Source organism: Hippopotamus amphibius, chromosome 1, assembly GCF_030028045.1.
Source record: "Hippopotamus amphibius kiboko isolate mHipAmp2 chromosome 1, mHipAmp2.hap2, whole genome shotgun sequence".
Taxonomy (NCBI): domain Eukaryota; kingdom Metazoa; phylum Chordata; class Mammalia; order Artiodactyla; family Hippopotamidae; genus Hippopotamus; species Hippopotamus amphibius.
In genome coordinates this window covers 10,152,921-10,179,918 of record NC_080186.1, presented here as the reverse complement: position 1 = coordinate 10,179,918, position 26,998 = coordinate 10,152,921, and the positions used below count along the sequence as shown (strand labels likewise).

General features: G+C 41.6%; 1 protein-coding gene across 3 annotated transcripts in view; it reads right to left on the bottom strand.

Moving 5' to 3' along the window:
* The window catches only part of PRDM2 (PR/SET domain 2), a 117,181-nt gene extending 90,651 nt beyond the window's left edge, over positions 1 to 26,530 (bottom strand). For 2 of the 3 annotated variants that reach the window (XM_057696892.1, XM_057696882.1), the window contains exons 1-2: positions 26,469 to 26,529; positions 12,661 to 12,734 (exon numbers count right to left, since the gene is read on the bottom strand). In XM_057696892.1, coding sequence (XP_057552875.1) covers positions 12,661 to 12,669 — 9 coding nt within the window. In that variant the 5' untranslated portion in view covers positions 12,670 to 12,734; positions 26,469 to 26,529. Of the gene's footprint in view, positions 1 to 12,660; positions 12,735 to 26,468 lie in introns of all 3 variants that reach the window. The other variant, XM_057696872.1, reaches the window with a different exon arrangement.
* Positions 26,531 to 26,998: the final 468 nt, after the last annotated feature.

The window sequence follows — 26,998 nt, the reverse complement described above, 5'->3', positions numbered from 1 at the left end:
AGCTGCTCAAGGACAGGATTTGTGCCTCTGTCTGTCTACCCCCAGAGCCCGAGCCCATAACCACTGTGGTGTTTACTTAAAATTCTGCTGGATGAGGTCCGAGGCCCTAATGTAAAACACGGTGACTACAGTTGACAGCACTGTATTACAGAATTGAAATTTGCTAAAAGGGTTGAACTTAAGTGTTCTCATCAGAAAAAAAGAGAGAGACAAAAGAAAAAAAGATAACTATGCAAGGTCATGGGTGTGTTAACTAGATGGCAGGAATCCTTTCACAGTGTATAGGTATATCAAACCACCGCAATGCACACATACTTTAAATATCTTACATTTTTGTCAGTTACACCTCAATAAAGCAAAGATTTCAAAAAAGAAAAGACTCTGCTGGAATATAATCTGAGAAGTTCTGCCCTAAAACCTCCATATTTCCATAGAAATGTCAACAGGATATGGTGCCTAAGGCAGGAATGGTCATTCCCACAGGAAATTTGTAACTTGAGTATAAGTTGGAGATCATGGATATTAAAATTTCTGAGACACCTGTGAATATAAAGGACCTCAGCAGAGGTGCCACAGGGAAAAGAAATAAGGAAAATTCCCATACACATATTTACTTGCTTTCAGCAAACCCATTATTTTTAATTTGGGCTCCTTCAGTTAGTAGAGGAAAGCCTTTTTCCTGTTTATTTCAGTATCCTTCCCACTACAACAGGACTCAACTAAAACAAGAGGACCTCAATCCAGGCAGTGGCCAGCGCCAGGGCCTTCCTCTCACCTCGCCAGCTGTCGGAATCTTAACTGCAGTGGCTATGGCTAGAAACTGCATGGAACATTCTTAGGAAATCAGAAGTAAAAGAAGGTAGGATGGCTTGCCTAAAATAGAACCACCCTCTCCCCTTCCTTATTTTTCCTTCACGGCTCTTACCACAATTTTAAATAATTACTTGCATGTGTTTAATGTACCGCCCCTGTCAGACTGAAGGGAAGACAGATGGTGTCCATCTTACTTGATGCTGCATTCCCAATGCTCAGCAGCAGACCTGAAATGCTTGCTGTCACTTAAATACATGAATGAATAAATGATTCTTGCAAGCTAACTTAAACCATTTTTTAGAAAAAAGGCTAGGAATAAATTAAATAACAGAGTCATCTATCTGAAAGCATTTTCTCTATGTATTCCTAAATTTCTTGAATTTGAGTAGGTATTAACGTGTCAATGTAAGGACCCTTTTTTAGAAAATGTGATATGCTCTCAATTTCAAGCAACCAATTTACAAGTAAACCTTTGCAACAAAAGCACATTTAAAAGAAAATTTCTCTTCCCAACACACCCAGAAACTGGGATCTCTTTCATTTATATACATATGGTATTAGATGTAATAACTCTAAACAGGGTCATCTTGGTTCTTACACTAAAGAATCACAATCCTGCTGATACTTCTCAGGTTGATTTTGTCTGAAAGAAACTGTAACATCTACGTAATTTAGTAAAAAATTTGAGTCCCTTCTCTGCGCCCGGCAATGTTTTAAGCATCACATATACCTTAACAATGCGTCATCTTAGTGAAGAAGACAAAGGAAATCAAACACAGATACATAATTCTTGGTAGTTATTGATGTGCTGAAGAGACAGCAAGCACGAGGGGTCGCAGTGATGGGAGAAGGGGTAGGGTGCTATTTTAGACATAGTGCTTAAAGAAGACCTCTCTAGAATAGGAAGGGAATCCTGCAACAATATGCAAGAAAAACAGGCCAGGAAAGGACCTTGTTGAGTTAGGAATAAGCGTGGTATGTTCAGAGAACAGACAGGCAAAAAGAGCACAACGTGTCCGGAGCAGAGAAGGGGAGAGAAGAGCGGCCAGGGCTGTGGGGGGGGAGGGAGGTGAGGTAATGCCACTGGAGAAACGTGAACCGCACAGAATGAGAGGGCAGAAGGTGACCAGCCAGAGGCCAAGCTACACACTCTGGGAAGGAACCCTGGCTGCTCCTCCTTCCAGAGGGGCCAACGGCCTCCCAGTACCCTGGCCCTGCTGTCCCAGAATAAAGGCACGTTCCCATTTCAAAGGTTTCTGACACTGACCACTGTGATGAGCACGGAGGAAGCTACATGGACTTCTCTATTTTCCTGTTATATAATAGAAAAGATAAGAACTCTTTAATTTCCTACTTCATGAAACAAGTATCAGGGAACTGATCTAGAATGGTATGTATTAAATTTAACATAATAAGTTTTAGTAAGTTACTTAATTAACTGTTAATTGATTGCCTTAATTCCATGTCTTCAACTTCCTCCCTCAAAGTTAAAGACAGTCAATATCTCCTCTTTCCCCAACAACTGACCACAAGCATGCCTCCTTCATTCAGTCCATTATTCAATCACTAACAAACACTTCCTGAGTGCCTGCTCCGGGCCGGCATGTGCTGGCAGTGAAGATACAGCAGTTAATACAGCTGACCCAGGCCCCCTCCTTAAGAGGCTCACCAGCAGAGGAAATGCTCTGACTCTGCTTCCTAACACAAGAAACCCTACAGGTATTTGGAGTTTCCAGTTTTGACTTTGCTGCAGAGCCTCCTGAAGGTCCTTCTAGGCTTTCCCCTGACACTCTTCCTCTGGCCGAGGCTGACCTTCCCACGCTGGACGGCAGGGAGCGTAGGGAGCATGGCTCTCACCCCTTCCTCTGGGCCAGGCTCTGTGCTAACAAGCACCGTCCACACATCAGCTCACCGAGGCCTCACCATGATCACAGCTGACGCTGATGGAGAATTCAGGATACTAATCAACACTACTCCAAGCTCTTTCTACAGCACCTCATTTAATCTTCACACTACCAAGCCAGCTGTGAGTCCTCTTATAACCCCATTTCACAGATGAAACTGAAACCTGCCTACACTCACAGCTAGTAGGTGGCAGAGCTGGAATTCAAACCCAGACAGTCACGCTTCAAGGGCAGGATTCTTAAAAACCATGCCTTAGGGTAGCCCTGTCAAGTAACTTTCCCAAACTGCATCAAGTAGTGGAGCCGAGGTAAAAACCAGACAGGAGCCCACATTTTAACTACTAAACCAGTGGGGTGTTGCACTATAATCTGGTGATGCCTGGGTCGTCCCTTTCCGGGGTCCATGAGGTCAGAGCCATGTTTACAATAATACTAAGATGTTACCTACCTTCTTCACTCTCTGGTGTGTACAGGGGAGTTTTCTGCAGGCTGTGACATGTGATGATGTCATCATTCCACCGGCTAATGGAATATGTGATTGTTTAATCTTGTATTTTAAATTTTCTGAGTCATGAGTAAGGCCTGTAGTCTGACTGACATCACCGTACAGCTGATCCCCTGGTGTTGATATTGTACAAGAGTTAAGATGTTACCACCAGGGGAAGCTGAGTGCAGAGGACCACACAGAACTCTACCAGTTTTGCAGTTTCCTGTGAATCTATAATTATCCCCCCCATCCCCCCCACCCCGCCAATTTTTAAATTTGTTTCAATTTCATGGTAAATACCCAAATACATAATCCATGTAAACGAAGAGCTTGAGAATGGATGCAATAAGGAAGACTACCCTGACTTTCCGGTACCTCCCATCTCAGGACTGAGAGGCAGAGAACAGGAGAGCGTGGTGATGAGAGGAGCAAGGGAGGAGGCAGAGGCAGGATGCACCCGCATCCTCCCCCCACCCCACCCCCGCCCACCCCACCCCCCCAAGCTTCCTGAGTACAACAGAGGGGCTACTCCCCTATAGGCACAAGAGTTTCGTTTTTTTAAGGGTTTCATGGCTAATCACTAAAGGAGAACAAGTAAAACAGACAAGAACAAACTGAGATACGTGGCTTCAAAATATCAAAGGCAACAACTTACAGCTGATGCCCGTTTCAGCTCCTACAAGGATGAACAAGGAGAAGAGAGCTCCTACCCTTTGCTTTAGGCGCCAAATGGTGGGGCTGCAACCCCACCAAGGCCTGAGGATTCCTAAGGAGCCAGTGTGCGTTTGTGCTCCAGGCCCCTGCCCTACCCAGAGGAAGCCTGTCCCCACTGTCCTACCCAGCAGGGTCTCCATCAGGTCTGCTTCCCGCGCTCTCCACACTGCACTCTGATGCAGTTACAGGCTGCCCTGTTTGATGGCCTCTCCACCAGAGGCAAGCTGGGGTCCCAGACGCACAGGGCAGGTCTGTTTCACCCGTCCCGCCCCTGAAGCCGGCACAGGATGCCTAGCTCAGAGCAGTGGTCACTGTGAACAAACAAACAACTGTCTGGCAGTCAATGCCAAGAGGTCCAGGCGCAGAGATGGCTGTAAGAGGATACGGACTCAACTGGTAATGGAGTCCAGGGGAGTGGATGAGATTGGAGAGCAGAGAGCGAGAGAAGAGTGAGGATAAGCCTTCAGGACACCACTATCTCAGAGTGAAAGCAGCACAGGTCTAGAAGAAGACATCCCAGAGGCAGGAGGAGCACCAAGAGCGTGGTATCAGAAAGGCCAGGAAAAGGTGCAAGGAAGAGAGAGCGGTCAACAGTCAAACGCTGCTAGTGAGGCTTCCAAATCTGTTGTATCTGATCCCTTCCTCTGGTGCCCACCGCCATCATCCCTTAAACCTGAAATAGCACAGCAATCCCCACTCATCTAACAAATGTCCAGTCGGTGTCCCACGCGCCAGCACCGTGCTACCCTAGGGACCTAGGAGAACAACAAGGAGGAGATGGGGTCCTTCCCATGTGTGGCCCACAGGCTGTGAGACCGGAGACCCATGGGGTGTTCCCACTGGGACCAGAAAAGGGAAGAGTGTGATAAACAGATTTAAGGAGGGGACTCTGCTTTAGTCAGGGTAGCTGCAGGTGGGGCAAGCGCATCTCAGAGAAGATGACACAGAGACTGGACTTGAAAGATGAGAATGAGCCATGTGTGAAGGACTGAGCATTCCAGACAAACATTCTGAGGAGACAAACGCCTTGGTAGGTTCAGGAACGAAAGGAGGCCACTGCGGTCAGGTCAGAGTGAGCCAGGGAGAAAGCAGACGTGGCCGCCACCAGATCCTGCAGAACCTTCACGACCAAAGGAGACCAGACGGTCTCTGGAGAGCGGTGGGGCACTGCAGGGTTTGGGGCAGGGGAGGGACAAGATGTGGCAAAGTCTTATGCCTTCTAGTCTATTTCACATTCAACTTCTCCAAACCCTCTGCCTTCTTGATTCATCATCCTAAAAAGCATCTGGTTCAAAATTCTTTAAAAAATGTTCTAAATAAAATCCTATAGTTCCTCTACTGGTTTTAGAAACCAGTTCATGGTTCAAGGGAAGCAAAGAAAATGAGGTACCTGAGAGCGTTCTCACCCTGACACACCTGTGCCCCTTGTCCAGAAGGTTCTGATGCCGGGGGGCGGGGGCAGGAAAAGGAGCTTTCTGCTGCCTCCCAGTGAGTCTGTTACTGGCAAGATTGAGCTGCAACTTCTCAAACTACCTTCATCCAAAGCAGCAAACTGCGGACATACAGCCTTTCAAGTCATATAGTTTGGTATACGCACAGATTTAAATAAAAAAAAAAAAATTCTACTAGAAGAAAAATCCCCATTTTACTCTTAAAAGTTCTTCCCTGGCCCCTATAAGCACAACCCTCTGGCTCTTCCTGCCCTCACCAGCCTGTCCTCTTACTCTTCTGGGGCTCTCACAGCCTAAAACGACCCCAGACCACTTGTCCTTCTGACCCTCATTTCCTCTCACCAGTCAGTATCCTCTACATCCTTCCAGGCCAAGTTTCACATCCCAGTTCCTCCATAAAGACATTCCAAACCATGCAGGACTGTCCATTTTTCTGGTTCCCGGTATGGCAAGCTTTATGCTGGATGCACATAGTACTTCAAGGCACGTGGAGACTGGTTCCACGAGGAGAGAAAGACTGTTGGTGAGACGATCAATTAGGAGGCTTAGTACAAACAAAGAATGTCTGGGTCTGCACTCAGGCAGTAACAGTGATTAGAAGGTATTTACAGGGCAGAATCGAGACTTGGTTACTGGCCGAAGAAGATAATGACAGTACTTACAGTGTTTCCTATATGCCGGGCACAAGCCTCAGTGTTTTACATTTATTACTCATTTACTCCTGCCCGCAATCGCGTGGGCTGGGCACCACCACTAACCCCTATTTAACAGGTGAGAATCAAATACCAAGAAGGCAAGTGACTTGCCCAAGTTTACACGGCTGGAGGGGCAAAGCCAGGACTGAAGGGCGCATGTGAGTCACAAGACAGCAAAGGTGAGGCAGAGATAGACAACCCTATAACCTTGTCTACCAAAGTATTAACATCAGAACAAAAAAAAGTGAGCCTTCTGCTACAGTTCCTTCCACAGTTATGTAAGGAAATGCTATCCAAGTTGCTAATTTTTCAAATTTCAGAAATAATCTAGTATTTTCACTCAGAAAGACAATGTCCCAGATTTTATGAAAATTGCTAATTTACCTGGTAGAATACCTGATTCAAAATTAGATTTAAGGGCCTTCATTATTCAGCGCATTAGTTTCCTAAACTATACATTCACTAATTGAGGATTAAGTTATAACAACATATTGGAATCACCTTATTTGGAAGGCTTTTCTTTTAAAAAAGTCTTCAATATCAAATTTGTATTTACAGTTACCTACAAAAAATATAATTCTATATTAATAATAGGCTACAACAGCAAAAGTGGTTTGATTTTTTACACCATATATATTTTTAGGATTAGGAAAAAAGCAGGGGAGATACCTAAAATGAAAGATAGTAGCCATCCCACAGTTTCACCGAATATTTAGAAATATGATTATGAACAGATTTATCTAGATGGTCAGGTGGTCCTCCCATAAAATATTTCCTGTAAAAGGTATAAACCACTAATATGCACAACAAATGGATGTACTCAAAAACATATGCTGACCAAAAAGAGATAAACACAAAGGAGCACATACTATATGACTGCATTTACCTGAAATTCTAGAATGGGAAAAACCAAACCATAGGGACAGAAAGCAGATTAGTGGTTGCTTGGGGTAGGGGCCGCGGGGAAGACTAACTGCAGAACAGCAAGAAGGACCTTTCGGGGGTGATGGAAATGTCCTATATCTTGATGGTGATGGTAGTTACATGAGTGTAGACATCTGTCAAAATTCAGCATTTCAAATGAGTATATTTTATTACACATAATTATACCACGAAGTTGATTTTTAAAGTAGAAAAAGTAAATGAATCCTATACTCTCCTCTTTAAATTGTGCTAAAATGAGACTTTAATGCTCCACGAAAATAAAAAACAAAAATACCAGTGCCACAGAAAAAAATATTCTTCAAGATTTTTCTTTAGCCTAAGTCAAGCATTCCTTTGCTCAAAAGCCTCCAAAGGTGTCCCATCTCCCTGAGCGAAGTCCACCCTGGTCCCCACGATGACCACAGGTCTGACCCAACCCGCTCTGCTCCAGCCAGGTGTGTCCTGGAAGCAGCCTGCTCCACCTCCTCCCGCTGCCCCTCGCTACACTCTCAGATAAACAGTCACCGGTTCAGTACATATCACAGCACTGGCTGCTATTACATAAGGCTGCATGTGCCACCTTACACAGGCAACACATAGTAATGTCTTTATTTTTTAAAATTTAAGAATAAGCAAGCATTACTGGTATTTTATTTAAATTTATATCAGTAACTCTTTTTATACACTTCACCCAGGGACCAATCACAACCTATTTAATGAAAGCACCTCATTTCTTAAATATCAATTTGATCAAAACCAACACTGGAGAGCAATAGCAGTGGGTGACGGGAGAGATCAGATTCAATATCCCTTAATATTAAGAACACAACATAGTATATTCACACTATGATACGTATTCCTGCTACAACAGACTAATACTAAGCACCACAGCAATTGTGTCACCAGCAAAAGACATCCAAGAACCAGACAGTATTAAAACACTCAACTTCCAAGAACAATTCTTTGTTTAGACTTGCAAACAACACTCTTAGCTACTATTCTGGGGGCAAACAATGGGGGAAAAAAATCAAAAAAGATTCATTTTTCCTGAAATAGCATTAAATTGTATTTGGTTAAGGAATGAGTATGACTGCAATTAACAATAAGCAGATGGGGACATAGAACAAGAAAATCCTATACTCCATCTTTGCAAAAGAACAGGAGTCAAAGAGTTCTGAAAACACATTAAAAAGTACCCTCTTTCTAAAAGCTGGCAGGTCCATTAAGCTGTCCAACTAAAGAAACTGTCCTCAAATGTGGTGTTAATAGTGAACAAACATATTACTACATTCTTGCCTCTAACAATCCAGTCTCCACAGCACAGGAAGAGTGATATTCTAAAAAATGGAAATCAGAGTATATCTCTGTCCAGTGGCTTCCAATTGCATTCAGAATAAAAGATAAACTTCTTCCCACAGCCCCTAAGGCCCTATAAATCTGGCCCTCCCCCCTCACACCAACTTCACCTTGTCCAGAGTCCCTGATGCTCACCAAGCTCCAGCTCGTGGCCTGCTCTCTGTTCCTTGAACCAGCAAGCTCATTCTCACCTCAGAGCCTCTGCACTCACTGCTGGTTCACTCTGCCTAGAATTTTCTTTCCCCAGATCTTCATATATCTGGTTCTCGGTTATTACTTGATTCTCTGTTCTATTATTAATCACTTCTTCAGAACAGCCTTCTCTGAGCACGTAATCCAGAGAACCTCCCCTCACCTTCACCCATCATTCTTTATGTTACCTTATTTCACTGTCTTCACAGCACTTTTCACTATCTGAAATTATCCTGTTTGTCATCCTGCTTTTTAACTGTCTCCCTCTAAGAGCAGGCAAGTCAAAAAGCAGAGCCCTTGTCTATCTAGTTCCCTGCACACAGAGGCCACAGCACACTGGATGCAGTCTACGCAGGACGAGTGAGAGGATGAGAGAACATTCAGAACTGCTAAAGTAATGGAATTGTGGATCTTTCCATCATTCTGATGGCTTATCACAATTCTCAGGGTTAGATCTGCAGCATCAGTGATTAAAAGCTTCTTTTGTTATTTTAGTACATAAAACTTTAAAACAAGTTTGGAAGCCTAAATTCCTTTGCTACTGATTACTGGCAATACCATAGATGACTGATCGGTATTATAGAGATGCTGCAATCATAAAACTACTATACTGATAAAAACTGTCATATATTGGTAACAATTTGAGTTATATTAATAGTCTTTTTAAAAAAGAACTAAGTGTGACAATAAATTAGTAATCAAGACAGCTCTATTAAACCATTAGGGCTTAAACTTACACAATGTTATATGTCAATTATATCTCAATAAAGCAGGAAAAGAAATCATTGGGGCTGTACCTAAATATTATAGCTCTCTTCTCCTCCCAAGTACCTGATGGGTTTGCAGTGCCTTCCCTACTTGAGTTTTAAGTTAGATGCAACCATAGGAGTAAGTCTGCCAATTAAGCAGAAGTAGAAGAAACACTTATTGAGACAAAGCCTCCAACATCCTTGGTTCTTAAGCAACCATGACAGCAGATCCACACTGGATGTGTAGCAAGAATGAGAAATACACAGTTGCTGCGTAAGACCCTGAGATTTTGGAGCTGTCTGTGTGTAAGTGCAGCATAACACAGCTTATCCTGACCAGTACAGCAGTACAGCTTGGTGACCAAGAACCTGGGCTTTGGAATCTGACCAGCCTGGGTGTGAATCAGAGCTCTATCACTTACTGTTTGGGTGATCATGGGTCTCTGGCCTTAAAGTCTTCATCCACAAAACAGTTATAACATCTACTCTCCACAGAGTGGTTGCAAAGACTGAATTGAGACAATATATATGTAATACACACTGCAGTGTGTGTTGGTTATGCTCTCACTAGATAGCAAGTGGCATTAAACCTTCGTATAGCTACTTTAAGCCACTACGCGCATATCTGCTCACCCTGGATGTTCTATAAAGTCAAGCATTCTAAACTTTTTATCAATAGATAGCCATTTATAAAGTTCTGGATTCTCCTTGATAAATCTAGGAAAAGATAAGAATGGTGGAACAACTCAAAGTTAATAGGGATGTGTGTGGAAGGATAATGAAGTAAAGGACATCTATGGTTTGAAAGTGGAAAGAAAAGAAAATGGAGAATGAAGGGTGGAGGTACAGTGGCTGCAAAGCCTGCGTTCTAAATTAGGAAGATAAGATACAGTAAGAAAGGGGTAAGTGCTGAGAACAGACAGAAAGAGAAAGAACGGCAAAGAGCATGTGGGTCTGGAGCTCTGGGAGCCCAGGGCTGAGGGTGGAGGGAGAGCAGCTACACCAGGAAAGACGTGTAACACACTGATAAGACAGAAGTCCACAATGCTGCCTCAATGGGTCAGTGCCTAAAATGCCAGGAGGCTTTGGACTCTGTTGTTTCTTCTGAAGGACTCACTCGTAAACAATATGGTATGCTCAGAGGATCCTTCAGTTCCTAAAACTCAACTGTCAGGCATGTATGAATGAAAGATTCTGTGCTATTGTCTTAGAAACTACACCAATCATAAGAGACAGATCTGACAGCTAACATTCACCACAGCAATGTTTAGTCCCTAGAGAGAAAAATCTAACCCTAAACTTACCATCAACATTTTAATTAAAAATCAAACTGGTTCAAGTTAAATTTTTTTTAATATCTGAATTTTTGTGTAGTTATTTTGAAGCTTTTCAAGCACTTACTGCTCAATTTCACTGGCTGAAAATAAGAATAAAAACAAGAGGGAAAAACAAAATGTCCTGAAACAATTCTTAATTTTCAAAAATCACTGGGACAACTGTTAAAAAACACTTACAGACTGTATGTCATGATATAATAATCAGGTCTCAATATCACGGGACTAATACTCCTCCAATAATAAAAACAACTAAAGATACTGAAAATTTTATGCATTAAAAAGTGGACAATTTTTATAATCCAAATAAAAGTTTCACTGTTACCAGACCATTTAAATTATACCCAAATCAGAAATGTGCTGCCATTATAAACAAAAGAGGACCCTTTTCCACTGATATTTGGCATTTGGCAGCAAAGGCAGTCCTCTGCAGATCTGATATTAAAAGCTGTCAAGAGCAAAACAAAACTGTAAAAGCCAAAAAAAGAAACGGTTACTGCTACAACTCTTTTGAATGGCATATGGACTTTCTTTAAACACAAGTTCTTTTGGTATAAATGGAATATTAAAGCAAAAGTGTGAAGTATCAAACAGAGCTAAATACGTTTGAAATAAAATACTATTAGCTTAGTACAGTTAGCCGTCTGAAATAAATGACTGTTGAAGAGTGATGCAACCTAAGTGATGTCAATATTTAGACTCCGCTTTGGAAGTCTTCACCACCATTCCAATCCAGAATCGAGACTCCTCTAACAAAAGCTTCGAGGCGGTAGAAAAGCAAGTTCCATGGGGAGACAAGGTCAGCATTAAAAATCAATCTTAAAAAAGGAAAATAAATGAACTCTACAATATATATCCACACATAACTTTGATGGACAATGACTATGAAAAAATCCATGCTGTTCTCTTTTACCTCCCCCATCTCACCATTTCAAAAATAATTTGCCTTCAAAAGCATGTCAGTAAATCTGCAAGCTTTAAAATAATAGAAACCATGTGCCCCATGTGTTTGCCAGATTCATTTTTTATGATGTATGGTCCTCTGCATTAAAATCAAATTTTTGATAAAGAAAGTAATGAAAAGAAATCAAAAGAATCCATTCCAAAAACCTCACATCTCTCAATCCCAACACAGGACTGAATTTATTAAACTTGGTCACCTAATGAAATTGAACTTGCGATCTCCAGTTAGAGGCACCAGTAAATGATAAAAAAAGGTGTCCGAAGTCTCAACCGATGAGAGTACAAAATGTTTTCAAGCCTGATAGTTTTAAGCTAAGCACCAAAAATTACAGACTTCACATTTTTAAGTTCTGTCCTTCATATTTGAAAAAAAAAAGTTTTATAAAGATTTCAAAAGAGAATGTTTCTGATATCCTTACATTTCTATAACTGCAAGTGAAATATTAAGACTAGAAAATAAGAATCCTACTTTAGAATATATAAAATTACATAACTGGTTCTACTTATCAGAACACCCTTGAGGCTACAGAAACACCCACAGCAGAATTGTTTAATCTCCAGGTGATCCCACACACTCCTGTACGGAGAAATATATCTTACATTTCAATATGTGCCCTCTGGTTTTTATTCTAAGCGGGTTTTTTAAGGACAGAATGCTTAAAGTTTCCCGTTCAGTTTTGGTCTCCAAAAATAACTTCCAATTTTCCCTTTGCAACTAATGGGGTATTACGAAATAAAAAGTACTAAAAATGAAAGCTTAATAAGCTTCAAAACAAAAACAACAAAAAATAACACTAGAGTGTGGCAGGGGAAGGTTAAAAAAAAGAAAGTCTAAACTAAGGTCCCTAAGAATGAGTCCTCGACTCAGGGTTCCACAGAAACGCCAACTCACGCCAAAACAATGCACACTCCACTCCATGAACAAACGCACACTATGAAAATGATGACCTAATGAATGGTATTAAGAAACAGAAAGGAAAATCTGGGAATGAAGGTGTGTGTTACTATCTTTTAAAAATCAAGAACTGGTCTAACATCTACGTAATGTATTTGTATAAATTCTTATTTTTAAACTCACCTGATTCATTTTCAATTCCTGTTGTGTTCTGAAAAGATACACACAACAAAGAAACTTCTTTGATTACATGAGCCCTAAAAAGAAAAACAGACAATTGTGATATGTACCTGCCTACAAATTTACAGTGATTTAAAACCACATACAGAACTATAGAGTTTGCTCAAAGGGCTATTCATAAAGCAACTCCATGCCAGATCAACTTCAATCTATGCTGAAAACTTACTTTGCAGATTTATTATCTACAATAAAATAGATGTCTTGCTATTCTTTACTGGGGCTTCATTGTACTCTACAATTGAAAGCAGACTCATTAGAATGACATCAAATTTTTGCTTTGGAACTGAATCATCCCTAAGAAGAAATACATTAGCTTTGTTAATAGAAACACAAAGCAGTGCTGAGTAACTTATTATGCAATGTAAATGTTCTTCTTTTACTTATATCAATACTGTGTTGAATACAAACACAATTAGACCCCTATACATTATTTTGTTTGTAAAGTTCCTGAGGTAGAAAGGTGGATTTACGAACATTTCCATGGAGAGTTCTCTTTAAGGAAAAGAACGAAAACCTTGAAGTAAAATGCAAGCTTTAATAAAAGCTGTTTGGAAAGAACTACAATTATTCCTTTAAAATTTTTCTTCAATTTATTCATAGTATAGTAATGAGAAGACAAAATCATTTCTTGCAAATGCAAATCACATACTTGTTTCTGAATAACAATCTATCAAGGTGGTCTTTTCTGCAACATTATCTCTTAGGAGTCATTTGATGTCATTCATAATATATGAAAATCATGAGAGTAGCACTTCCACTATAATATTCTTGTTTTCAGCATGTATACATACACATCATTAAACATAATTCTATTTCTTCACGAATTTACCTATATTTATGTTTCCTCCCTCGGCCCACAAGACTCTGCTCACATTGTAACTTCATGTCCTAACTACTAATAAACCAAGGAAAGTATAATTTAGGGACAGTCTTCATCCTAGAATATACTACCTGTCCACTATCATAAAGAACAGTGCTTTGACATTTCACCCCATTTCAGTAATATGGATCGTTTTGGGTTTTTTTCCTTGAGCTCTTTAACCACACTCACCTGATCACCTTTACAATCAAAGGCACTATATTTAAGTTAGGGCCTAGCCATCTGAACTAGTTTTTATTCAAAACCGGCACAGGGAACATATTTGATAACTTGGAACTGGTTAGAGAGCTTAGTGCTAGCCAATTATAAACTCTTATGAAGTAAATACTCAGTGAATACAACTTCAGAAAACTGGTGGTTAACCCATGAAGTCCATTCCTTTAAATTTCAATATTAAGCATCTTTCTCACATATATTAACATGTTCTTCCTTAGTATATACATCCTTTATTAAATATAATCTATCCTTTTCAATGAGACTTGAAATCATTATAGAGTTAAAAATGTGTATTTAGGCATCAAACAGTGATGAGGTTAGTGGCCCCTGAGCTATGCACACCAGACCCCCTCCACCAAATGCCTGCTGACAGCCATACAGTTCCACCAGGAGAACCTCGTGTGACACCTTGGGCCCCCAGAAGTGAATGAAATAGCGGGGGTTTCATCTGCTCTTTCACTAAACTTTCACAGGTGGATTTACTAACGGCAGCCATGAAGAGTTTGCTCTGAGAAAAAAACCTGCAGTGAAATGCAAATGTTTTAATGTAAAAGATCTTTGGAAAGAGGCTTTATCATTTCCTTTGGTTTGTCTTTTCCTTCTCACAAGAATCATCGGTATCATTAACGAAGCTTCTTCGAAGACTAGAAGGCACTGTGCTACCGTCACATAAATCAGCTCTGTTAATTTTCACAAGGTTAGTTTCTCAACTAACGACACAGATTCAAGGAAGTTAAAACAACTCCGCCACAGTATCATAATTTTGGTTTCTGCTATGGCTTCTTAACCATATTTCACCAGCTTTTTATTCCTGCCTCACCTTGCACCTACTGTGTGCCAAGTTCTGCTTTCGAGCAGACAGCATACGGATCCCTGCCCTCTAACGAGGGAGACCACACTAAACAAAGAAGCAAGTAAAATGTGTAGTAAGTCAGATAATGAAAGTGCTTTAGAGAAATACAGAGAGGCACACGGAGAGGGAGGACAGGGAGACAGGAATTATAAACTGTCTCTATCTCAATGCCTGTGAATCCACGAGTATGGTCAGAGAAGGCCTCACTGAGAAAGAGGCATCTGCTAAAAACTGGAAGGAGAAGAGCTGAGAGTCAGGAAGGGATGGGGGAGGAGCATCATAATGGAGTAGATGAGAGGCCAAGGGCAGGAGGTGATGGCACAGGGTGGGGCGGGGGACACAGAAGGCAGATTTAAGTATAGACTTTACAAGGTAAGCACTGTTCACCAGAATGGCTATAGCTTTCCATCCAGAGATGGTGAGCTACTGGGAGGCTTAAGGTGGCAGAAGTGACCTAGTGTGACTTAGATTTAAAAAGAGACTGTAAGGGAGTAGGGTGGAAGCAAGCAGACCTCTTAGGAGGCTAATGTCCCAATCTAGGCAAGAGATGATGGTGCCTTGGCCCAGGTAGCAGAGGTGATGTGAGAAGTCATTGGATCCCAGATCTATTTTTAAAATAGAGTCCCCAGGACTTGCTGCCAGATTAGATGCTATGTATGAAAAAAACAGAGGAAGTCAAGGATGACACCAGGGTTTTTATCCTAAGGACATGGAAGGATGGAGCTGCCATTTTCTGAGATGCTGCCTCCTTCTTTCCATCTGCTTTTCATTTGTTTTTCCTTCTTTATGTAACTCGTTTTCCCTTCCTCTTCCCCCCTTTTTGTAGTTGCTGGCTCACAGGCACAAATCAAACAACTTGGATACTGTGACATCTAAAAATGAATAAAATATTAAAGTACTTAAAACACGCTATTCTTTCATTTATCTCAATGATTCTCAATTTTTTCTTAATAAAAAAGTTACGATATAATTCAGATTGTTACATGATAAATAATCTTCTCTCTGACTTTCTACGCTGTCTGTTCCCTCTCTGTCCAAACAGGAATGCACTTACCATTTCTTTCCAGAGATGGAAGAATCCTAACGCCTTTTTTTTTAAGGGTTCACTATGCATGTGTGACCCTGTATGCTTGGATCCTCCTATCACTTCTAATCCTAATTGCTAAAACCCAGACCCTCATTTTTTTTCTTTCTCCCTCTTGACTCACAACATTATCAAATTACATATCTAAAATATTTTACAATAATCAAAAACACTGCAAATGTGACACTGACCTCAAATAATACTTTATATCAGATTTATTAAACTACACTAAAAACAAGGGATGTTATAAGAAAAGAACTGAGATTTTGGCAGTCTCTCAACAGAGGACCACTGCATTTTGAGCTGGAGGATTCTTGTGCGGGACTGTCTCTTCCATTAAGAACACTCATCACTGCCCTTCGTAATCAATGCCAGCAGTCCCTCTGAGCATTTGGAGAACCTCTGAACTGTAGTAATCATGTACTAGCTGCAATATGATAATATACTTTGGAGCAACTGTAGATTCTAAACACTGTTATTGGAATAACTTCCTTAAGATTCCTCCAGGATTGTAAAACCCCTGTGGAAGTGCGTAGCAATTCTACATAACTTTCATATTCAGTGTTGACTTCAGTAGCACTGATTTACATACCCACTTATCTAATACACGTATCTCAAGGTCTGTTTTATCAAATGTGAGAACTTGAAGTATCAATCCTATCAGTGTAGAAGGCAGAGAGGAATCTTTCCACACCTATCACTGAAACTTAATAATTCTACCAAACTAAATTGCTTAATAATTAAGTGCCTCCATTTTCCAACAGTTAATGAAAATCTCAAAATCCCTAGGACTTCTTTGACCCTGGATTCTGTCTTAGTTTCTTTTTTGGATTTCTATGCCTGACCAGACCTTCTTTAATATGTCTGCATTTCCTTTCCATTCCTCCTGTTGATGTTTTTCAGATAAAGTATATTAGACAGATACACAAATTTAGAGTATGTGAATTTCTCTCGCCAACTATACTTTACTAACAAAATACACTCTTAGAAAACAAAGAGCTTGATTTTGATTTTACAGTTTTAATAATATACACATGTACTTAACTTTTCAAGATACTGCTTCCAAATTCTAGGACAAATCATCCTTATAAATATTTAGCTTAATAATATCATAAAGATGATTTGATTACACTGATCAGTAGGAATACAGCAACAATAAAGTAATTAGGGTCTTTACTCAAATATCGGTCCCTCAGAATGTCAAGACAATCTCAACTGTTAAGCTGCTGTCATTTGACATGGAGGCCAGAGACCAGAAAATCTAGAAATATGCAGAAAACCCTACAGAAATATGCAGTCCAGGGTCAGACTGGCTCTGCAGCCCCAGCCATACCTCTATCACCCATCCTCTGAGATAAAGCAGATTAAACAAAAGACAGACACAAACTAACATTAATGCAATACATATAACATGTCAATCTGTCTTTATCTGTCCTTTGTAGACTTGTGAAGCCTACAAAACGATATTAAAAGCCTTTAAAGGAAAAGCAAGAGCAGATTCTTTAAGATTAGTTTACGTCTGGTAGGAAGGGGAAAGAATTAGGAAAATAATTATTTGATTTGCATAGTCACCTATATGTTACTGATACTACTTTACAATTATTCTTTGGGGCTATGTGGAAAATAATCAAATCTGCAACATTCACTTAAAGGTCACTAATATTATTTTATCATTATTTTCTTAGATTACAAAAAAATTCCACATTGTAACATCAAGACTCAGAAGAAACCAACTTTTAAGACTCAGAAAGCAACATACAGCTCATGGACAAATAGTAAAACAGAAATAAAAGAATCAGCATGATTGTACCAAAATTTAAAAAATCATAAATGCACTGAAAACATGGACTAGACACGCAAAAAAAGTTTTAGAAATACCATTTTGTAAAAGGAGTCTTGGAAAATTTATGACCTACATAAGAAAAGAAAAATTATTCTAAAACTAATTACTATGTAAAGTAGACCTCTCATGGTAAGTGAATATCATTGCAGCAAACACAGAGATGACTAAGTTTTTTGCGGAGTAGATTTACAGTGTTTAACACTGATCTTAACTTTCTCTGACCAAAGGCTCTTGCAATCCAGAAACTTCTAGAAAAAGAATTAAAATATCTAAACTATACCAACTTCTCAAAAGCAGTTTTTATTAACAAACACAGTTGCTGTACTCACTATAAAAAAAACTACCATTCATAATTCCTACCAGAAGAATGGAATCACCAAGTTACACTCTATAAACTCTAGCTATCGATATGAAAACATTTAGCATCTATTCATTGGATTAAGCAAAAGCACATAATTCATAAATATTGAATCTGCCTAGGAATTTGCCAAATGAAAACTCATTCATTTTCCTTTTCTAAAATAATGCATACAATTTCACAAGAATAATCATCCTGAACATCTAGTTTCACACTAAAAAAATATACCCCCAACTTTCCTTTTAAAAGGCAGACTATAGCACCACGGGCTTCCTAGGTGGCGCAGTGGTAAATAATCTGCCTGCCAATGCAGGGGACACGGGTTCGAGCCCTGCCCTGGGAGGATTCCACATGCCACAGAGCAGCTAAGCCCGTGCGCCACAACTATTGAGCCTGTGCTCTAGAGCCCATGAGCCACAACCACTGAGCCCATGTGCCACAACTACTGAAGCCCACGCGCCTAGGGCCTGTGCTCCACAATGAAGAGTAGCCCCAGCTTGTAGCAACTAGAGAAAGCCCGTGTGCAGCAACAAAGACCCAACGCAGCCAATAAATAAGTACAATAAATAAATAAATTTATAAAAATAAATAAAAAAATAAAAGGCAGACTATGGCACCAAATTAAATGAGCTAAAGTGAAAAATCAAAACTGGTATGTTTATCATTTTCAGAATAAGGAGTCTGTGTGTGTGTGTAAAGAAACTGAGAAGACAGCAAAGATGTGGTAATTCTTTGGTAAAGCAGAGAATATGAACTCTTACTGCTTGAAACTGCTCATGTCTCGCACCCTCTAGAATGATTTCCACCCAAGGCAATAGGCAATAGGATAACAGCATATCACAGGGAGGAATTTCCCTACCTAAAGTGTATATTAAGAGACAAAGAACAGAATGCTCACAAATAAACCAGTAATTTCTCCCATTTCAATAAACTGGTTTCCTCAATGAGCCCCAGAATACCACAGACAAATGTCCCAGAGCCTGATTCCCCAAATTCAGAGAGCACTGTCCTGACACCAACCTAAATAAGGAAGCAGAGTTTAGAGAATTTACTCCAGGTGGGAGAATTCAACATTAACAACACAGTTTCCACAGAACTGAGGGGAAAACCAGGGGGTCTGCTGCTCTGAATAGCTTTAGAGCTGCAGAGCTCCAATGAGACAATGAGGGTGATTAGAGTTTTTGTTTGAAACACCTAAGTTAAACAGCACCATGGTAGAATGTTAAATAAGAGACCAGAGGATAAACTAGGAGAGTACTATAAACCCAAATTTAGATTATGGCACTTCAGGGGTTTTTTCTTCCCCTAGAATCTCTGCCCTTAGAAAACGAAAAAAAAAAAAAGGAATTTTTCAAAAATCACTGCTCCAAGCACCCGCTAATAAACAGCTAGCTTAGCAATAAATGTATAGCAACTGCTGATTAATTAGCATTTACCTGGTGATGTTATGCAAGGCTACTGCTCTATGCTCTCCCTTATTCTTTTGACTAAATGTATAATCTATGTCATTACGTTACACTGAACATGTAATTTATTACATCAGAAACTTCAGGTTTTGTTTAAGGTTTCTACAATAATTCTACAAATGCTTTCCAGCCAGTCCCTGCTGTCTGATGAGAACTGTGCACAGATTCAAGATCATTATTACAACTCTCACCTCTCCCCAGAAAAGTACAGCTGAACCAACTGTTGACTATACGTATATTCTGCAAAACATCATTAAACTCAAAAGAAGCTCCTAAGAAATGATACTTTTCTAACATTTTCCCTGTTAGATGCGTAAAAAGTTTAAATTAATATAAAAGTAAAATTAAGTTGATTCTTCCCTAATACTCAAACGCCAGGCTTCCAACCAAAACACAGATTCTCTAAAAGCAAGATGCCCCATGACAGTTCACTTCACAATTCCCAAAATAAAATGAATTCTCAGTTGACCCCTTTGAGTTACTGTTCTTCCACTGGAGTTGCCAGACCAGATGTTACTTATGTGATTAAACATTTAAAATTGGGAGATTTTCAGGAACCCAACAAAATACTTCTGAATTTCCTGTAAAGGGAAAAACGGTTTCAGTAACGCGAGGCACTGGCCCTGGCGCTCAAGTATGCATTTTCTCACGTTCTGAGCATTAATTCAGTCACCTTACAAGTGCCTACTCAAGAGTTTTTTTGGTTTTTCCTACATGATAAAATACATAGGAAAACTCACCCTCCACAAACTACATATAAATGACAAGGAGGCTTCCAAAATTCCTAAGTGAACAACCTAGAGCAAAATCACAAGTTACACCAGACAGAGAAACAAACTATATTTCGCTAAGATGCCAGGCTCACAATCACCACAAGATTCCAGAGGTCTTCTCCCAAGAGTTGATTATTATTTTGGTAGGGAGTGACTCTCCTGCTTTAAATAAAATCTGAGGTTTGGAGTCTATCCTCTAAATATGTATCTACTTCTGTTCTCAAGAGCATTTTAAAATAACAGCAACACCTACTATTTGCAGAATGTTTGTGTACTGTTCTACAGTTTAAGAAGCTCTTGTACTTACATGAATTTTTATTGTTTAAAGGGAAGTATGTTTCCTCAAAATAAATTACTTGTGGTTCTTGTTTCAAGGTAAAGTGGAATGCCACCCCACCTCCCCCATGTATGATACAGATGATGAAAGAAGACCTCTTAGTGCCATGCATTGTCGTAAGCCTGACAGTGCCACTCAAGTGAGGGTCTCTGCAGAGCACTAACAGGCTAGATGGGACAGTTCTAGGGATGTTTGAGTTCCAGGTTAAAAGTAAACTTGACCTGGGGGTAACATTCCCCAGACAGCCTCCCTCCTGACCCACTCCACAAGCCCTGAGGATCTTCAGCAAAAGATGGAAGAGGGATTGCTTAAAAGCAGAGCCGGTGACACATGCAGGCAGGAGGCCAGGGAAAGAGCCTGCTTTCAGGACTGCCCATCAGGAAGGCAGCTTCGGCCACATGGGGTGGGCAACGTGCCCCAGAGGAGTTTCTGACAAGGAAGTGCCACAAACAAAGCAATGCCTAACAGTTTAGGAAGGTTAAATGGACAGAAAAGAGTGAGGAGGCAGGGAGGAGAGGGCAGCCAGTAAGACTGGGCCAGGCAAGCCGGTTAAGAATCTGGATGACAAGCGATAAAGGTTGGAAACACTGAAGGCAGCTGAAAAGAAACAAAAAATATGACTAGCACTGCAGAGGAAGAATGAACAGAATGTGTTTTCTAACTGAACAGGAGGTAAAAAGAGATGGTGAAGATGAGTTCAAAATGTGGAATGTGACTGACAAGAAGAATGAGTATATTTTAAAAACAGAGCGGCCAGGAGTAGGAATGGTATTTAAGTGGAAGGTGAGGAGCTCCATTTTAGAGGCTCTGAGGAGAGGCCAGACCTCCACAGAGAACCACATCCATCAAATGGGGAAAACAGTCCAGCACAGGCTGCCTTCAAGGCAAGGGACAGAAATTTAGACATCTTCAGCCACAAGGGGGTGCCTAGGGACAGAGGAAATCGCCAAGGGAAAAAATATCCAGAGAGAACAGTGGGAGACGAAGGATTGGGCTTTGTGAAAGGCACGGACAAAACTAGGAAAAAAGTCACCCCCTCCACCATGTTCAGCAGGGGGAGGCCAGGATAGGCCAAATTCTGAGATAACCTGGAAGGATTTCTCTTGAAAATAACTGTGCCATGTCATCCCTCAATACCTATTATATTAAGAAAATACCTAACAAAAATGTTATTAATGTTTTTGAAAAAACCTAAAGTATCTCATATTGCTCACATATTCATCCATTCTTCTTAAAACATCCCAGGAAAAGAGAGAAGTAATCATTGTCCTCACTTTTCAAATAGGAAGAAAAGAGAGAGGATAACTGTCCTACCACTGCCAGAAATAACGAAGACCCTGCGCTTGATCTGTGATATAGTTTATTCTGTATATCGAGGCAGCGCTCAATTAAATTACCAGGAAATTGCACTGATACAATATTTATCTCCCAAAACAAGTGAACTGACCTGCTCAACAACCTCTAACAAGATGTAACAGAGCTTCACAATGAAGAATCTAAATGTATCCTAAGAGTCCTTCTTTTTAAAATTCCTACTTCTTTTCAGATATTGACGGCATCATTTAAATTATCTGAAAATGCCAAAGAATTTTCCCACCAGAGTTTAACGCAGTCTTAATGGAACTACTTATAAACACATTTCAAATCTGTAGGTTTCACCTATTTCCAGACAGGCTGCCCACTGTAATCAAACTAACAGTTGCACTTAGCTTTACATATTTCAGGCAAGCTGTGCTAAGAAGTAATTCAGCTCTTTCAAAGCAAAGCCTATCATGTGATTTATTGCAAGAGCTACAAAATATTCTTTTCACCAAAATGGCTGGCAAATATATAAGTATTCCGTGAAACCTCCTTTATTGCATGTTCCAAAGGACTAATAAATGAAAACAGAGTAGATGACATGAACCAAGACTCTAAGAATAAATATTATATAGTACTGAGAAAAATATCATAAGTATATTTCATTCCAAATGAACCAGATTTACTACATACAATAACTTTAATTCATGCTTCAGGGAAATGGGGGTGGGAAATGAAAGGCATTCTCTTTAAGAAACAATATTTAAATGACACACGCGTTCACTCCAGGGAGTGAATGTGATTTTGTACGTTCAGCTTTTCTTTAATTTAGAAAACCACCCCATTACCAAATGTGGCCTAAGAGCACATTTCTTCTTTTTGTTTTATTTACCAATGAGTTCTAAATTACTCATTATTATTATTACTATTACTAGTATTACAGATTACTTACGCCACAATAAAATTTCAATCTATACTATCTATTCTTTTAAAGACCTCAAATAAAGATTTGACAACTTATACTTTTTTCCCAGAGGAAGTTTGCATGTTTGCCATGAAGATCGATAACCTATCTTTAAATTACAAAGTAGTAAAGTTAGCTAAGCACTTCAAAAGTGCACTTTATTTCTTCAGGACAAGTTGTATCACTTTCACTGCACAGCCCTGAATTGCTTGTTCAAATAAAAGGAGATTTTAGAAAAACTAGTTAGGCTTCTACCAATTTTCAAGGGGTTGCTTCGCTAAGTCTCATTTTCTAGGAGAAAAGATCATTATTTCTGTGCTATTCAGTATAACAGACCACATGCTTAAATTATTCACCATGCATCAACTCTATGCAAATTTATTTAAAGTTTGTAATAATTTAATCTACATACTGAGAATGCTGATCCTATGTCATGAAAACTCCTCCACAGTTTCCAGGTTACCTCCTGTTGCTTTATCTCTTGGCAAAGGGAAGCCAAAGCAAAATGGCTGAAAGTGACCATTCAACAAAATCGTAAGACCAGACTTGGGAAAGAATTCCCACAGGTAGCAAGTCCATCCCCTAGCTTCAAGGAGGACTTCACATAAACCATGCAGTATATTCTTACAGCTCTCTGACTAAAGAGGTTCCATAAACCACTTCAATGATTCAACCACCTTCCTTTAATGCAGTGGTTGAGAACTGGGGAGATTTTGCCCCACAAGCAACACCTGGTAATATCTGGAGACTTGATCAACTGTTACAACTCGGGGGAGGTGCCACTGGTATCTGGTGGGTAGAGGCCAGGGATGCCGCCAAATATCCAGGGCAGGCCCAAAACAAAGAATTATCAAGCCCTAAATGTCAACCATGTTGAGGTAAGAAACCTTGCTTTAAAGGAACCTAAGTACTGCTTTCAGTCACTCTATGAAGATGATTTTATCAGCTATAACTATAAACATCTAACTTCAAAAGGAGAGAGCCAGAACAGTACCCCAGACCTCTAACCAAATGCTGGCAGGAGTGACAGCATAACTGATGAGCTCCAGGCAAACTGCACAGCCCTGGACACACGTCAGCAGTATCAGTAGTAGTCAATGTCGGGTAATGTCCCCATCATCTGGAAACTCCCTGGATCTACACATTGCCACGCAAGCTTGATAATTTTCCCCCACTGTCCACCACTCCCTTTTCACTCCCCACTGTGGAGTTTTCTAGTGCAGCCCACAGGCTTTTTTTCTTCTGCACCGGGATTAAAAATAGCATGAAAAGCAAGTCAGAAGACATGAAAATAGTAAATAACGTAAGGTGTTTTCCATCCCGGAAAGTCTATGATTTAACAGGACTTAAAAGGTTTGTAAATCAGATATAGAACCTGAAAAGAGATGGGCAGCTTAAAAAAACAGTCCCATGAATAAATAAACATCTAATGTAAAATAATCATCAAAAGAATATTCGTGAAGATATATGTATGTAACTGCACAGACCCGGCTGAAGAAGGAGAATAAAAGGCAGCTGAAATGGAGTGCTGTTTCTTAAAACTGCATTGGCAGGAAGAATGCATGTTTAGAGGCTAAAAAACAGAATTTACATTTTTACATTATGGAACTGATAAATAAATTATGGCCCATGCATATATGACATGGCCATTAAAAATCATATTGAAGAAGACTTAGTGGCTTGGATATATTCCCTTCACAATATCATAAGGGAAGACAGATTACAAACAACATATATGCAATGAATCCTGTAGAAAATGTAAACATATAGAAGTGAATAAATATATACAAGGAAAGAAATACACACATGCACACCAAGAGACACAGGAAGGAGGAGGAGGTCTGCCGAAATGTTCACAGTGGTTATCTAAGGAGTGGAAAGGGAATGGCTGATTTCTAGTCCTTCTTTGTGTTTCTCTCCATTTTCAAACTGTCCTACAGTGAGAATCTCTTGCTACGTTTTGTACTTACAAAGCTAATACGTTATTACAAATTTACACCGAGTTGTTTCAGGAACTGTCCACGAAATGAGAAAAAACGAATGTGAAGATGCCAACTTTTCAATGAAAGAAACCACCTTCAGGATTAACAAAAGCGAACCTCTATTAAGCGTTATGATTACGTGCCTGGCACTTTTCTAAGCACTTCAAATGTATTAACTTACTTAAACCAAACCAAAAAAGATGTGTAAAAAGAGCCCTGGAATACCAGAGGCTGTGAATAAATGTTGGTCCCACTATGAATTTCAATCTCAGTTTCCATCGCTTGAAATGAGGGAGTTGGATGATCTTTAAAGGTCCTCTCAAGACTACAGTGAGATTCTCCATGTAAAAGAATTACGGGCAAGTGAGTGTAAGGAAGCTTCTAGAGAATGAAGGGGCAGCTGCATGCCATCTCAAAAACAAGACCCTACTAAAAAGGAACATACCATGATATGTCTCTCAGTTCCTCCTCCTTGACATTCGTACAGCACATTTCATAACATGTTCAAAAAAAAAAAAATGTTTAAAGGCCTACATTTCCCCAATACTTGCACGCCACTGATCAAACTGAGATGAAGTCTGGCATCTTAAGAGAATCGCTGAAAGGTTCCGTTTGCTGTTAAAACACTGCGGTTGCTTTTAACAATAAACCTGCAGTAAACGAAAACTTTAAGAAATATTTCCATCGCCTTCTGGATAGGACCGTTTCAGTGTCTGATTAGAGGGATCCAAAGACTTCCTGGGATTCACCAACAGGCGTTCCACTTCTGACACAAAACCAAAACCCCAATACAAACGCTGAATGGAAAATGAGGGGCCAGCATGCGTGTCCTCTCGGGGGAAATTACAGCTGCGTAGCTGGGGGAAGGTGGGCTTCCCAGGTCGATGCGGGGTTGTTCCCGGTTCAGTGGCTCACGCGTGGGTCGGCAGCAACCACGGAGGTGTGGGAGAGACACTGTTCTGCTTGGTCTACTTCGTGTCCCACTTGCCACCATCAAAAACAGGTTCGTGGGTATCTTTGGTAACAAAATGAGTAAGAGAGAAGGGCACGTCTGGTACAAACAAAAACCGCTGTGGGTCTCCGATGGGATTATCGAGGGAGACCATTCCCAGGCTTACACCACATTTTGTGAGTTTAGGAGAACACAAAGACGCGAGCGAGACACAAAACAAATTCGGGACGCAAGTGTGAAAGACACGCTCGGTTGGGACACACAAAAAAGAAAAGCAGGACGGCTTGAAATTGGAACGGCCCCGGGACCCACGGGCGCCCTCGCGGGCCCGGGACCGCGGTCCGGCTGGAGTCGCAGCCGCCCGCCCGGCGCCGCCGCCCTGCAGCCCACACGCGTCCTCCCCGCGGGGCGCGCGGCAAACCAACGGCGACAAAGCGAACCCCGCAACTTCCCGGCGCCGAGCCCCAAGGCCGGGCCGGGGTGCTCGGCGCGGGAGGGACGGACCCCGGGCCGCCCCTGGGCTGCCGGCGGGCCGCGCCTCGTCCCGGGCCCCCCGCGGGCGCGGGACGCCGGGACCTCGAAGGGGGCGCGCCCGCCCGCCCGGCCCTGCGCGCCCGGGTCCCCGGCGTGTCGTTCCCGCTGCCGCCGTCGCCGCCGCCGCCTCGCTCCTCGCGGGCAGGGACGGGAGTCCCGGCGCCGAGCCCGCCGCCGTCCCGGAAACCACCCGCCCCGGTCGCCCCTTACCTGCGCCCCGCGCCTCAGAGCGCCCAGAGCCGCCGACGGAGCCGCTCCGCCCGCCCCGGCGCCCGCGGCCGCGCCGCCGCCATCTTGGCTCCGGTCGGAAGTGACGTCGGGCGGCGCCGGCCGCGCGGCCTCTGGGACCCGCGCCGCCCGCGCCGTCGCCGAGGGCCGCGACCCCCGGCTGCTCGGACCCCCGACGCGCCGCCGCCGAGGGCCCAGGCGCGGGCCGCACACGCCCCGGCGGCGGCGATCCGGGCCGCCCCGGCTCCGGGGCGCGTTCGCCACGGGGCGCCGACCGCGGCTCTCGCGGGCTCGACGACCCGGGCCGCACACGCCGCGACGCGCGGCCGCCCTCACAAGGACCCCGCGGACCCCGGCGGCCAGTGCCGGGGCTCGCCACCACCTGCCCGTCCGCACCAAAGGCTTGGGGTTCTGCGCGATCAAAAGTTACTGCAAGAGCCCACAGCCTTGAATAAAAGGCGGAGGGCAAAGGAAAACGGGTTCATCGCTAAGCCCCTCCCAAATAAGTAAAC